Source organism: Lepidochelys kempii, chromosome 12 (genome assembly GCF_965140285.1).
Source record: "Lepidochelys kempii isolate rLepKem1 chromosome 12, rLepKem1.hap1, whole genome shotgun sequence".
In the NCBI taxonomy this organism is placed as follows: Eukaryota; Metazoa; Chordata; order Testudines; family Cheloniidae; genus Lepidochelys; species Lepidochelys kempii.
This window is the reverse complement of record NC_136391.1, coordinates 41548831-41562616: the sequence shown is the minus strand read 5'-3', so window position 1 is coordinate 41562616 and position 13786 is coordinate 41548831. Positions and strand designations below refer to the sequence as shown.

At 39.6% G+C, this 13786-nt stretch overlaps 1 protein-coding gene across 4 annotated transcripts in view; it reads right to left on the bottom strand.

Moving 5' to 3' along the window:
- The window catches only part of NFAT5 (nuclear factor of activated T cells 5), a 150540-nt gene that overhangs the window by 90065 nt on the left and 46689 nt on the right, over positions 1–13786 (bottom strand). For 3 of the 4 annotated variants that reach the window (XR_013634503.1, XM_073308338.2, XM_073308337.2), the window contains exon 2: positions 9134–9259. Coding sequence is in view for 2 of the 4 variants with exons in the window: in XM_073308337.2 (XP_073164438.1) it covers positions 9134–9259 (126 nt within the window). In the remaining 2 variants the exon portion in view is untranslated. Of the gene's footprint in view, positions 1–1236; positions 3752–9133; positions 9260–13786 lie in introns of those variants that run through there. The other variant, XM_073308341.2, reaches the window with a different exon arrangement.

Sequence of the window (13786 nt, the reverse complement as noted above, 5' to 3'; positions counted from 1 at the left end):
TGGAAATTGTAAGATTTTAAATGCAACTATGTGAGATCTTTTTGTTTTTTTAAGTATTCCAACCCCCCTATGCATGAACATTCACTACATACAAGAAGTCATTAAGAACTCTCCTTATTTTTCAGGGCCTAGCATGTGTGCCATGTGGTCTACTACAGGCTGTTAGAAAACCACTGGTGACAAAAATGAAAATTCCATCAACACACAGGATAAAGTTTGGGACATTATAGGTAAGCTCCTACTTAACTTGCGATACAGTGGAAATCGCAGATTCCTCAATATTAGGCTTCCACCGCAATTCTGACAGCAGGAGTCCCCGCTCAGCCCCGGGACCCTGACAGCAGAAAAATTGCAGAAAAATAATAATGGGCTTTATTACTTCAAATAAGGCCCATTATTTCCTCTTCGCAATTGTCCATGTCTTGTCTGCAACTCAACCACATTTTTGTGACAATCATCCCGCAATTCAAATAGGGCCTTATTTATAGGCCTAATGCACGGAGTGTGGCCCTCCAGGAGTATTATTTATATACCTTACATGCTGTATTCTTGGCAATATTTGACTTTTTCAGAATAAAACAGAAGGATGCTACATACATAATTTCAAGCATCAACCCTGGTGTTGCCAAAGGTTTAAAAGTTATGAACCAGAACTTACAAAGTGGCTGCAAACCTGCTTTTAACACCTCATATGCCAACTTTGGGTTTCTACTTTTCTTCTTTTAGTATTTCTAATGTAAAGTTAAAAACTTTACAAAAAAAGTTTAGTTTTCAATCAATCCACTATTTAGAAACAAAAAAGAAAGAAAAAAAGACTTATGAAGAAGTCTGAAAACAAGACCGACCTATACCCTGGGTGAGATTGGATGGGTTAAGTGTCTCTGGCACTATTTGTCTTCACTATTGACAGACACTGTCACAACCCACCACACGATGCCTGTCTCTGAATGGCGGAGCTAGAATGCAAGTTAAGTATTAATAGAGAAAACAACTAGCATCCCAGTAAATATAATCAAGCAATCCAATTCACCAATTAAAAAACAGTCACACAGATTCAAGATAGGCTGGTTATTTTAATTTACATTAAGCCCAAAACAGTTTCAATTCCTTACAATTACATGCTGAAATAAGCAGTACTTTATACCTAGATTAAATACATCATTCTATCTGATTTTATATAAACACCACCAATTATTTACACTCATGTTTAAAGGTACAAAAGTAGTAATTTCTTACCTGCAACTTTTTTGTTAGTGGTTCTCATCCACCAATTCAGTTTAGTAGGTTTTCCCACTCAGAGTGGTGTCAGAGGCAACCAAGCAAGTCAGGCAGAATTCTACACCTCCTCAGCTGCTCCCTCTTCCAGCTCTCACCTTTCATCTCCCCAACTTCCTGACATAACCAAACCATCTTAAAAGGAATAATTCTGTAATGTCTTGACTAGTGGATCAGAATTACAAGAAACATCTCCAGGTAGGAAATTCTCTCTTCTGTTCCTCAAATCCACCAGTTCCTTCCAAAAATGTAGTAATATTGTGCTGGACTAAGTGAGGTTTTTATACCACTATGACAAGGAATTTCTCCCCAGTAATTACAAACTAGGTTTGTCCTCTTTTTCCTGTTTTTGCATTATTTGATAATAAGAATAGTGCATTTTCATAATGAACTAATGCCAAAACCTTCTTAATGGGTGGGCTTTATTGCTTATACATCAGTCAAGAGAAGGCGGAAAGCAACTTTAGACTAGAACAGAAATAGGAATTACAGACCTAAAGGTCTATTACTTATTCCACTGTATTTTTAGAGGAAATATATACTACCAACAGAAATTTCCATTAAATGGAAAGAGTGTTTGTGAGAAACTTTCCTTTCTTCGACTCTCCCAGTACATATCTATACTCTATCACCATTATACATAGAATTCAAATGATGAGAGAACGTCCTTGCCTTAACTGCCATCAAGCTAATTAGACACTGGCCTCTCCTGGACTGTTGAAACTATCTTCATAATAGTACGTACCTAGAAGTGACATACTGGGGAGTGCAGTTTAGAAATTTGTCAGAAATTATTTGTATTACAACAGTGCCCAGAGGTCCCAGTATGCTAAGCACTGTACTATCACATCGTCAGAGGCAGACCCTGGCCGAAAAAGCTTTACAATGTATATTAACCTTGTAAAAAAAAAAAAAGAAGCAGTTGATATTTCTTGGCTGAAACAAACCTGCTATATATAGTTTTTCCTCAAAGCTGTGCATTCTCTGAAGTTTGTCCCCTTCAAAATTTCCTCCCCTGAAAGATAGGGAAAGGCACTTCCCGATCATTCATCTGTTGTGTTGTGACTGAAGTGATGGTTTTCTGCATTCCTGACTACGAACTGCAAGAATTGAAAGCTTTCCAAGACTTTGGACACCAGACCAAAACCAGATCGAGCTTTTTATTTTTCATAATCAAGTCACTACATGACATCATAAACCTGCTATGTTGGCAGGTTCACACCTTTGAAGATTCTGGTAACTGCTTCCAGATCAAAGGAAAGGACCAGTGACTGACACTGCCAATGAAATCCGTCTAGAATAAATATGAGAAATTTCTGCTATTGATATATGGAAATAAGCATAGGAAAAGATGATGTCCTGGGTTCAATTCTGCAAAAACTCACTTTCCATTTTCAAACTTTATTTTCAACTAACTGATTTGGATATTTTAGGATGAGTATTACCCAAAAGCTTCTTTAGCTTTATGAAGGAAGAAAATGAACCTAACCCTTAGAGTATGGTTGCAAGAGGGGACAAATTAATTAATGGTATGGCTCTTGTATTAATTAACAAAAGAGCAACAAAATATCATTTTCAGAGTTAAATGTACAAAAATTATTACTGCAAGTATTATGGAGCCCCCCTCCCCCCGCAGGAGAAGTTAAATTACCTCTTTAAACCTGCCTCCTATATACCATTTTAAAGAAAGGAACAAACCATATATTCCTAGCTGTAGTATAAATGAAACATCTACAGTAGCGCTGAATTTGCTAAAAGGTTACAATTAGCCCACTCCACAGGGACAAACTTTCGAAGATTCAGAAGTATTATTCCTTTTGTTTAGAATACCAGATTCCACCTGCTCCATAATACCTCATATCTCGTGGATGGCAGCTGACAGAATCCCACAGATCATCTTTTTTTAAATATTTTTGGGTGGGAAGAGACATAAGAAGAATGTGCATTCAGCTATATCTTTGGGGAAACTTTGATCAAACAGGTCTATGCTACTCTCTCTCAAGATACCAATATTTATTTTTGTATATTGTTCGCACAAAAACATTGCTCAACCTGTCTGATTACATGCTATATATGGCAGATGCAATTTAAGAGGATTCTGTGAACAAGCTTCAGGGTTGTGGAATTTGTGTCCCAGTGTTTACTATAAGAAAACAAATTGATCGTTTTATTAGAGCTCGAAAAGTTGAGATGGGAATTGAAAACAGCCAGAAAATCAAATCAGATGCAGGAAGGTTGTTCATAATTGTGGGGAGGAAAAAATATGGAAGAAGGATCTATTTCCACAGTGGCAAAGTGGGAACAAGAGATCAAAAAGACACTGGAAAGGATGCATTCCTTACTGCACCCCAAAGATTTGCAAACTGTCCTTTGTTAAGATTCTACTGGAGGGAGAAGGAACAGGACTACACTCCCTTGATATTTTCTGTGTAAGGGTAGAGAGGATTTTATTGTACATACTAATTCAGAGAACAGGTTCACCCTTCACATTTACCTTTCAAAAAGCAATACAGTTTAAAGTGCTTAGGAACAGGGGCTCTTGTATTTGAAGCATTCCACATAGAAGATGACAGAGGGCTTTTGACTTGCTACTAGAAAGGAACACAAGAGAAGAGACTTAGATTAGCATTTTGAACAGAAAGATAAAGGCTTTTTTAAATCAGTTTCGTACAAACCCATGTCCTCCAGATGTGAAAAATCTCATCAACATCTGAGAAATACAACTGAAGAATCAGTCACCTTCTCCAACAAGGGTTTGAAAATGCTCATGCCAGGAACATCAAAAGTGTGGGTTCCTGGAGCTCCAGCTACTGATCTATGTAAGTAATCAACTCCAACTACAGCCTAGATTGGGACTGCTTCATCATCTGGGTCTGCAATCAAAAGATCTTAGTAAATGATCCATATTTCCTGTTAGTAATATGCTAATGCTGGCTCACGTTACTCTTTTTCCTGCCCTCTGGATGAAGATTCTCCTACTGCAGCAGTCTACGCAAAGAGCTCACAATGCTAGTCCTTAGTGCTGATGCATATAGGGATCCCATTTTCCTCCTCCTATTTTCTGGAAGTGTGATGGAACTAGTTACCTGAGAAAGAAGCTGAGGATATCAATGTTGCAGCACAAAATTCTGGATTCCTAGTTGTCTATACTTGCCTGATTGACCTTCAAAGAGTGGGTAAAACTCTTCATCTGAATTGATGAATATGAGATACACATTGTATTGCTTATGTTAAAATTTCAAATGTGTTCATAAAAATCCAACTATTAAGACCCAGTTTTAAAATTTTTAAACTGACCTGTAAATTGTAAAAAAAATATGTTAAATGGTAGTACTAGAAGTCTGTTTCTGTCAGGCCCTCATACCTGTAAACAGCCCATCCTGCTCCTCCAAAAATCTAAAGAGTTAGCTGCAGCAAGATTTTTATACAATGCATTTACATGGAACAAAACCTCAGAGCAAAGCATCTGTTGGAAAACCCTACAGAAATCTGATTTTCAGCCAGATACTGTGTTACCCTGTGGCTACGGAAGCAGAAAACAAATTATGTTAAATTTTAAATGAGAAAAAAAAACCTCATCACTCCCTATGATTTAATCTTCTCATTGCTTCTAGTAAAGAACAGATGCACCTGCATCATTTTATTTATTTATTTTTACTAATAAATGCTAGAGCTATTTCTAGTTAACCCCATCTCTTAAAAAACAACAATGTATTTGAATGGGTTCATCTACAGTGATGTAGGTTTAAACTTATAACATACAAAATACATTGTAGTTTTAGGATAAATAAGATAGCACACAAGATTTACACAAAACACTAGAAAGAACAAACAGGCTTATGATAATTTTAGAGTAGCAGCCATGTTAGTCTGAATGCATCCGATGAAGTGAGCTGTAGCTCACAAAAGCTTATGGTCAAATAAATCTGTTAGTCTCTAAAGTGCCACAAGTACTCCTGTTCTTTTTGCTTATGATAGTGGAACTCTAAGATGACAAGGTCACCTTTCTTCCCAACTTTACCATTTCTACGTCAGCCACTTGAATGTGCGTCTGTGCTCTTTTACTAACCACTTTTTAAAAGTGACAATCAAGATGAGTGAATGGCCAATCTTGGTTTTTTAAATTAAGTATAAATACACACAGCCCTCTTTCTCTCTCTACAATACGCACAGGGAGCCTGGAGTGACCTTCCCACTTTTTTTCCTATTAACAGAAAGGAACCTCATTCAAATAGATTCCTTATACTGCAAGAGTCAGGGCCAGCTGTGGCAGCTGCCTGAAGAGACTGCAACAACCCTAAGACAATTGGGGCATACAATAGAGAGGGGTGCACCCAAAAAGGAACTAGTGCAGCACAGAGGAATACTGTTCCTTCCAAAGAAGGAGAAATAGCAGCCTTCTGACTGAAGCACCTGTGCCCCCTTCCTTTGGGAACCTGGAGAATTTTGGGTATAGGGGAGAAACAAACTCCTCCTTCACAGGAATTGAGAGAGAACTGAGAAGAGGGCTGGGGAAGTGTAACCCACCACAACTGGAAACTATGGCTCCCCTGGGAATAAGAGAATCAATCCCTCCAAAACATTCAAAAAGAAGGCATGTGTAATCCTCTAGGCGAGCCCAGCCTGGGCTCCAGTCTACTAACTCCAGCCCTAAGTGTAAACTTCCCAGACCTCCCACTGAAGCAGGACTACTGGGCTCCCCTCCTTGCAGACGTTTGGTCAAGGGGAAAGATGGAAGGCAGAGTCTCTGAATCTCCCCAGCCCAGAATCTCTCTCTTTGCACTGGGCAAATCCTACATGCTCAGAGAGGGCTCCTTGCTGTGTGGAGGAGATGGTGGGGAGGAAAAGAGACTTGGCCCTCATCTCACCTCTCCGTGGCAGATCAGAAGTCTGCTTGGAGGGAGTGCAGCAGAGCCACTGGCACTGATGCAGCAGCAGAATGATCAGGGATCTTGTGGCAACACTAGTAACCAGCCCACTGGGTCCACGACAGAGCCTCACACTCACTTCTCCACTCTCTCCTATTGTTTGTGGAGGGGGCTGTTTCTTCTCCTATTGCCAGCTTCCAAATGGAGCGGTCACAAGTCAGGTCCAAAATTTACCAGACTAACCCAAGCAGCCTCTCCCAATCTTGGAGACAAAGGGGGTGTTTCTTCCCTTACAACCTCCAAAACTGTCCTAAGTTCACAGGGGAAAGAGACACAGGTGGTCCTGTTCAGCTCTCCACATGGTTGGTTTTTTTGGGGAGAGAAGCCTTCTCCCAAACTGCACCAGATGGTGGAGGCAAAGAGGGGAAGAACCCTTCCACTGCTATGTATTACTCAAACAGTAGATTCACTTGCATTATGTCTGTTTTACACTTCTGTTGACTCCTGTCACATTCTGAAAGTGTAGTCTGGGGTTTTCACTGGGGGTCTAAGGGAATTAGTCACCTAACTGCCACTGAAAGTCAATTAGATATGGGCACATAACTCCCTTAGGTTCCTTCAAAAGCCCCAGTCAAACTCTTTGGGTTATGGACCATCACAGTTGTTACATGTGTGCACAGCACAATGGTGCTGATCACTGACTGGGGCTTCAAGGTACTAATGAAACACTATTTAAAATACCAAGATTCAATCCTTCGGACACTCACTTTTATGACAGGTGACATCAGTAATGAGATCCATACTTTAATGTTTTATGCTAATTGTTAACAAAGTTTATATGATCTAAGCTGTTAAATTCTTTACAATTTTACAATCAAGTATGCCACTTTTGATCCAGCTTTTTAACTGCACCCTGTGAAATCTAAAAACCCAACTGGCTTTTCACAATTCTGATGCAGAAGAATCTTCATCACAAAGTGACATTAAAGACACCTTTTAGTTCAGTGAACATGGAACCTTCTTCCAATGTTTACAAATAAACCTCTGATCTACATTATTTTATTTCAGTTTTCTTTAAAGGAAAGAACATAAGGCCCTACCAGGTCAGGTCCATCTAGCCCAGTATCCTGTCTTCCAACAGTGGCCAATGCCAGGTGCTTCAGAGGGAATGAGCAGAACAGGCAATCAAATGATCTATCCCGTCGCCCATTCCCAGCTTCTGGCAAACAAAGGCTAGGGACACCATCCCTGCCCATCCTGGCTAACAGCCATTGATGGACCTGTCCTCCATTAATTTATCTAGTTCTTTTTGGAACCCTGTTATAATCTTGAACTGTCAATGCTGCAGTGTAACCCAAACACAGCTACCACATTCCCAGCTTTTTAAACCGATCTGGATTGACTGTCAGCAGATGCTAAAAACCTAGCAGGAACAGACATTTAGTTCTGTTTATCTCAATTCAAATGCTCAAAAATTGTCTCAGTAAAGGTACAAACATAATTAGCAGTTACATTTCTATCTGTGAATTTAACTGTAACAGTTTTTTAAAAAATCTGTGTTTCTGCAATAGTGCTCAATTGTTGCTGTACCTTTAAACCAGATTCATAATTAAGAACTGAGCTAAAATATCTTGTAATTTAAAATCTTTTGGAATCAAACACTTGTAAAAGAAATTACCACTTTTTATAAATCTAATGACTAGCAAGCTCCACAGTACACAATTAAATCCACTGGCTCGGTCAGAAAATGTCTGGCAAAACATGAACGGTGATCAGTGCTGTAAGTTTCTCTTCCAGATTTAAACCTTTTCAGCACCCAACCAGGAAGTCTGTTTAGGGCACTGTGCATTTCTGGGGCATGTTTTTATATAGAAGGTTAATGCACATGAATCTACAGCAAAAGCTGCATAATGCAGCTACCAGCACCCCCACCTCAAACGTTAATTTTCTAGAACATCAACTGATGGTCAACACACCTCTCTCAAACTTAATATAACGTTATAAAGATTACAGGGATCCAATTATTCAAGAAATCTCAGCCCATTAGGGAAGAGGTATAAGCCATGGGCACAATGATTGGTTTGCCTTTTTGCTAAAGTTAAACTGCTTACTAGTCTATACAGCTGACCTAAGAGTTCCAGCTACGCACTAGCACTCTGGAGAGCACTGGTGCCAACCTCACAAATCAAAACTTTATCCTTAGCAATGGACTCACACTTCCCTACGAATTTTTTTAAAAACAAAAATCAATAAAAGGGACTTTATGCTTTAAGTTTAAAATATTCTGCATAAGGAGATGATCTTAGTATTTTGTAAATAAAGTTTAAGTGTCATGTCCCACACTTTCTCCAAAATGACACATTATAAAAAGAAATGTGCTTAATTCTAAATGGTGTACCTAATTTAAATAATACTTTCAGACATTTTTGATAAATATGAAATCACATTAAGTAGTTATTTATGTTTTAATATGCAATAAAAAGATTACAGCACATGCAACAACAGAAAATATATCTAAGTGTGGTTTAATCCTGAGAGCTTCTTCAGGCCATACCAAGGAAAACATGGTATTTTTTCTTCCTATAGCCTGATAAAAGACTTAAGGCCAAAATACCATCTCATATTCTATCTTTTATGCTATGTGGAATTCATTGTTTTACACACATTGACTCAGTTCCAAATTGGTGCCTACCATATCTGAAAAGAAGAGTGCATTCTAGGAGTTAGTACACACCTATGGTGTTGAAGACTACCAGTGGGAAAAGCACAGTATTACATTTCTTGGTTGTAAGTACATTATGCATGTAATGCAAGTATGATTAAGGTAACATGTTATTGTAATGTATATCAGTTTGACTGTTAGTCTCCTAGAATGAGCTCTCATTTATTTCTTCATAATCGTCTCAGACTCCAAACTTTGCCAGCACTGTTCATGTTGGCCAGAATACTACACATCTTAAGGATATAACTGAGCAAAGCGGAATGCTTACCAGCAGCAACTACAGCTGGAGGAGGCGAACCTGCCTCACCACCGCTTGTTTGGCTCATGGATGCTACAGATGTTTCTCTGGAGGGTGGTAACTGCAACTCCTTTGGGAGGAGGTCATAGACAGATTCTGAGAGAATAAAAAGGAGAAGAGGGGTTTAAACACAGAGATCAACTGTCATTTTTATAAACATGGATTATATTAAAGATTTTAGTCTAGGAATATAGACCATCGATGTGGCATCTCAAGACGCTTCATAAGTTGCTGTATAGGTAAATTTCTTGGAGATCACTGACCCATAGAATCAAGTTGATTTAAAAAAAATTAAACTTAAAATACACAAGTTTTGAAGACTGAGCAAATTTGCATTTTCCCTTTCAAGGCACAGAGTGACCATCTATGAACACAAGCATCTATGAACCTGCAACACATAAGGATGCCTTTGAAACAATGCAGATGATGAAACCCAGAACAAACCACCTGAGATCTGGAAACAAAACTACTCTCAGTATCAAGCAGTGGAAACAGCTTCCAGTGGAGAATAGAACAACATTTAGGAAATAATGTAAAACCTTCCTATTTAATAAATCTTTGTCATGATAACCATAATCGTGGTCACAACACACGTCACCTCTTTCCCTCCCCGTCCCAACCAAAATAAATAAATAAATGAACCTATCCCAAACGAAGATTCTATAAACTGAAAGGGTATCAGAAAAGAGCCAGAACACGCTAGAGATGCTGTTTTATGTGGAAGGCCCTCAGACTCTACGATAATGTGTGGCAGTATAAATAAGTATTTTTGTGAACGTATCTGTTGTGAAACAGTTATGGCTGCTACACTCCACATGCCTGACACAAAACCACAACAGCAAAGTTCAAGATGTTAAGTCACCTAACACCAAATTCACTCTGCTCTTCCACTTTTACTGCTGATTCAAAGGTTAACTATTCACCTGTAATCACAATTATTTAAAATGAGCCCCATAATAAAAGCTGCCACTGCATTCAGACAATAAGAATATGCCATCTATCTACTTTACAGTGTATTTATTAGCACACTTGGTAAAGCCAGAAACATGGGTCTTTAGTAAGATATTAACAGGCAGGTATGGAGCCATCTCTCCAAAAGTGATGCACAAATGCATACCATTACTGTTTCATGCACCCAGTTTAGGCATACAAATACTCTGATGTACACATGCAAATGGGTATACATGTGCATTCCAAAATGCCAGAAAACCTTGACTTCCCCTGTATCACGATACTTATATGCCAGATATATGCAAAATTCTATATGCATTATTGAAAATTTGTCTGACAACAAACAACCATGCTGTCCAATCAAACCTAAAGTAATCAAGACTTGCACAGCATTTCTTCTGTAAGAGGAACTTCATTTAATTACAAAAGTACAGTCAGGCTGACAATGCAACTGACTAAAAACCTCTATCCAGAGTCAATTCTATAATGAATGGCATATATATATGTTCAAGACAAAAAAGGTTTGAGAAATCTAACCCTGAATAACTATAAGACATATATAGCAATTGCTTATCATGTCCCTCAAACTCAGAAGCTCACTAAATGGGGAAGAGTGAAGAAACTCTCACTGATTATTTGGATAGTAACTGGCCTGTGAATAAGAAAGTTACTTATCTTCATAATTGGAGATATGTAGTCCCTATCTGTATTCCGCTATGGATACACAGATGCGCTCCATGCCCCTGGAGCCACAGAATCTTGAAAGCAGCGTCTGTTGGGCCACGCATTTGCCCTTGGTCTCCTGGTACTTCCAACCAAAGAAACAAAGGGTGGGGCAGACCAACAGCCTCCCCAGTTCTTTCTCTACCATGAATCCAAAGATGGGCTAAAGGAGAGGGGAAGGAGGACAGGTAGTAGAATATAGCTAGGGACCACACATGTAGAAAATCCTCCAGTTATGAATTTAAGTAACTTTCTTTTTTTCTTCAAGTGCTGGTCCCGATGTGTATTCCACTGTGGGTGACTGACAAGCAGTACTCACATAGGAGGGTGTGAAGAGGCAGATGGCAGAACGGTTTGAAGGACTCTCATTCCAAAGGATGAGTCAATGAAGGAGTCCTGTCTTAAAGCATAGTGCCTCACAAACATGTGGATGGAACTTCACATAGCTGCTTTGCAAAAGTCACACAGAGGCACATCTTGAAGCGATACCATTGATGTCATGTGTGTTTTCATGGAACGAGCCCTCATGCTCAGGAGGGTCAGAAAAATTAGACAGCTGATAGCAAAGTAAAATACAGCCCAAGATCCATTTATATATTCTATGAGAGGATATACCTTGACCTCAAACTTTTTCTGCTATGGAGATAAACAGTCTGGGAGATTTTCTGATTGATATTGTTCTTTGCAGGTAAACAGCTAATGCTTGGCACATGTCGAGGAATGAAGCCTCCTCTCTTCTGCAGATGTGTGCGCTTTTGGAAAGAATACATTTTAAGTGAACTGACTGGTTCAGCGGAAATTCTGAAATTTCTTTGGGTGTGAACCTAGTGTAGCCTTTTATTTTATTTAACATGAATTATGTAATGTGGTATTACACCACTGGGGTTCAGCTCTGGTAGCTACAGTTTCAAGTTTAACAGAGTGAAAGTCACATTTGCTACTTGCTTCAGAGTTAGAGTCTCTCAGAACACAAAGATCAAAGGTAGTGACTACACATAGAGTCACAAATATAAGGTCTAGTCTATTTTACAAATTTATTCAAGTTACAATTAAAGTTATCATTGCCCAAGCATATAGAAATTCTATACAGACCTATGCACAAGTTACAAATATATTATAAGAACTGTGACAAAGCTCTGTCCTTGCCTCCATGGGTCCCGCGTTTCCTGGCAGCTTCCGCTAGCCTCAGAGGCTCACTGTGACCCTCCACGTAACCTTCTTTCTCTAGAGACAAGGGTCACAGTCTACTGAGCCATTTTCATCATAAGCCAGTGAGGGAGGTGAGGAGAAGTTATCCTTCCTTGCACAGTCTCTGCTGTTTCCCAGTCTCAGTGATTAATCAGGGGGCAAAGGTGGTGGGGGGAGCCCAGGCCCACCCTCTATTCCTGGGCTCCAGCCCAGGGCGCCTAATAGTATCAGCTATGATTGCTGACCTTTTAGAAACATGACATGTACAATTCCCTGGGTTACTTCCCCCACAGCAGCCCTCACTGCCTCAAGCTCCACTTCACCCTTACCTCAGGGCCTCCATCCTCATGCCCGATATGGTGTGTACTACTCAATCTCTCCAACAGCGCAATTTCCTCCTACAGCTCCTGACATGCCCCCCCACCTGACTAACTGGAAGGCTTTTAACTAGTTTCAGCCAGCCCCTGATTGGCTTCAGGTGTCCCAATCAACGTAGCCTTCTCCCTGCCTTCTGGAAAGTTCTTAATTGGCCCCACATGTCTTAATTGACCTGGAGCAGCTGCCATTTCACTTATCCTGGTACCAGGGATTTGTTTAGCCTGGAGCTAATATATCTATCTCCCACTACTTTTCTATAGCCATCTGGCCTTGCCCTGTCACAGAACATAACATAAGAATGGACATACTGGGTCAGATCAAAGGTCCATCTAGTGCAGTATCTGGTCTTCTGACAGTGGACAGTGCCAGGTGCCCCGGAGGGAACAAACAGAACAGGTCATCATCAAGTGATCCATCCCTTATCACCCATTCCCAGCTTCTGGCAAACAGAGGCTAGGGACTCACATCCTTAACAACAGTGTCAGGGTCTGATGGGTCTCTCATGGCTTGATCATCAGTAGAGGAATGGTGGAGTCTCCCATAGGGAGCTCAAATATTCCCGTTCTAGGCATCCCTTTTAAAATGTGATTCTATCTATACCTACATTCAGCACAAGTCCATAAAAATGTCAACCCTCTTTTCTCTTACTGGTCTGTGTCCATTGGAAACTTAAGGGACCCCCAATTTTCTATAGGCTGCGTAAGTTCCCTTTATCCTCATTAGCGCTGACACACACAACCTGTATCCTGTGGTTAAGACATGTCGGAGACAGATGCGCCTTTACAGTGTTTTTATGATCCAATATTAATCTTCTGAGTAATTTTTTGCAATCGTACCAGTTGGTATCTCTTTTCCCATAATCTTAGGGCATCAGGATATCTTCCGGTCATTTATGTCATCATTTCTTGTCTCCAAGACCTAAAATTGCTAAGGTAAAGTCTTGCAGGCCTCAACAGGTTCTCATGTTTCAGCTGGTCTTACTCATGTCTAATACTTTGTTCCTCTAAATACTGATCAATCTTATACTTTTATAATCCTACAAATTAACTCTAACATACAATGAACATATGTAATATAACTGATTAATCATATCACACAATAAATGGATAATAAACTAAAATCATTGGCTACACTAGGATGTAAGTGCAATGAGACCTTCTCTATATGGAATATAGCATAAGGTGGATCTGCCATCAGAGCTAAGTTAAGTACCATTTTCTAGTGGAATCCTTTCTATTATTAATAAGGATGCTTTGTACAGCTTCAGGGCATGAATGTTCTAGAATCGATGCCAATCCAAAAACCATCATCTGAGATGGAATGGTTGGGGATTGGGGTGTCTGATTTTGCCCTTCCCATGGATCAGAAGATCAGAAAAAAAGG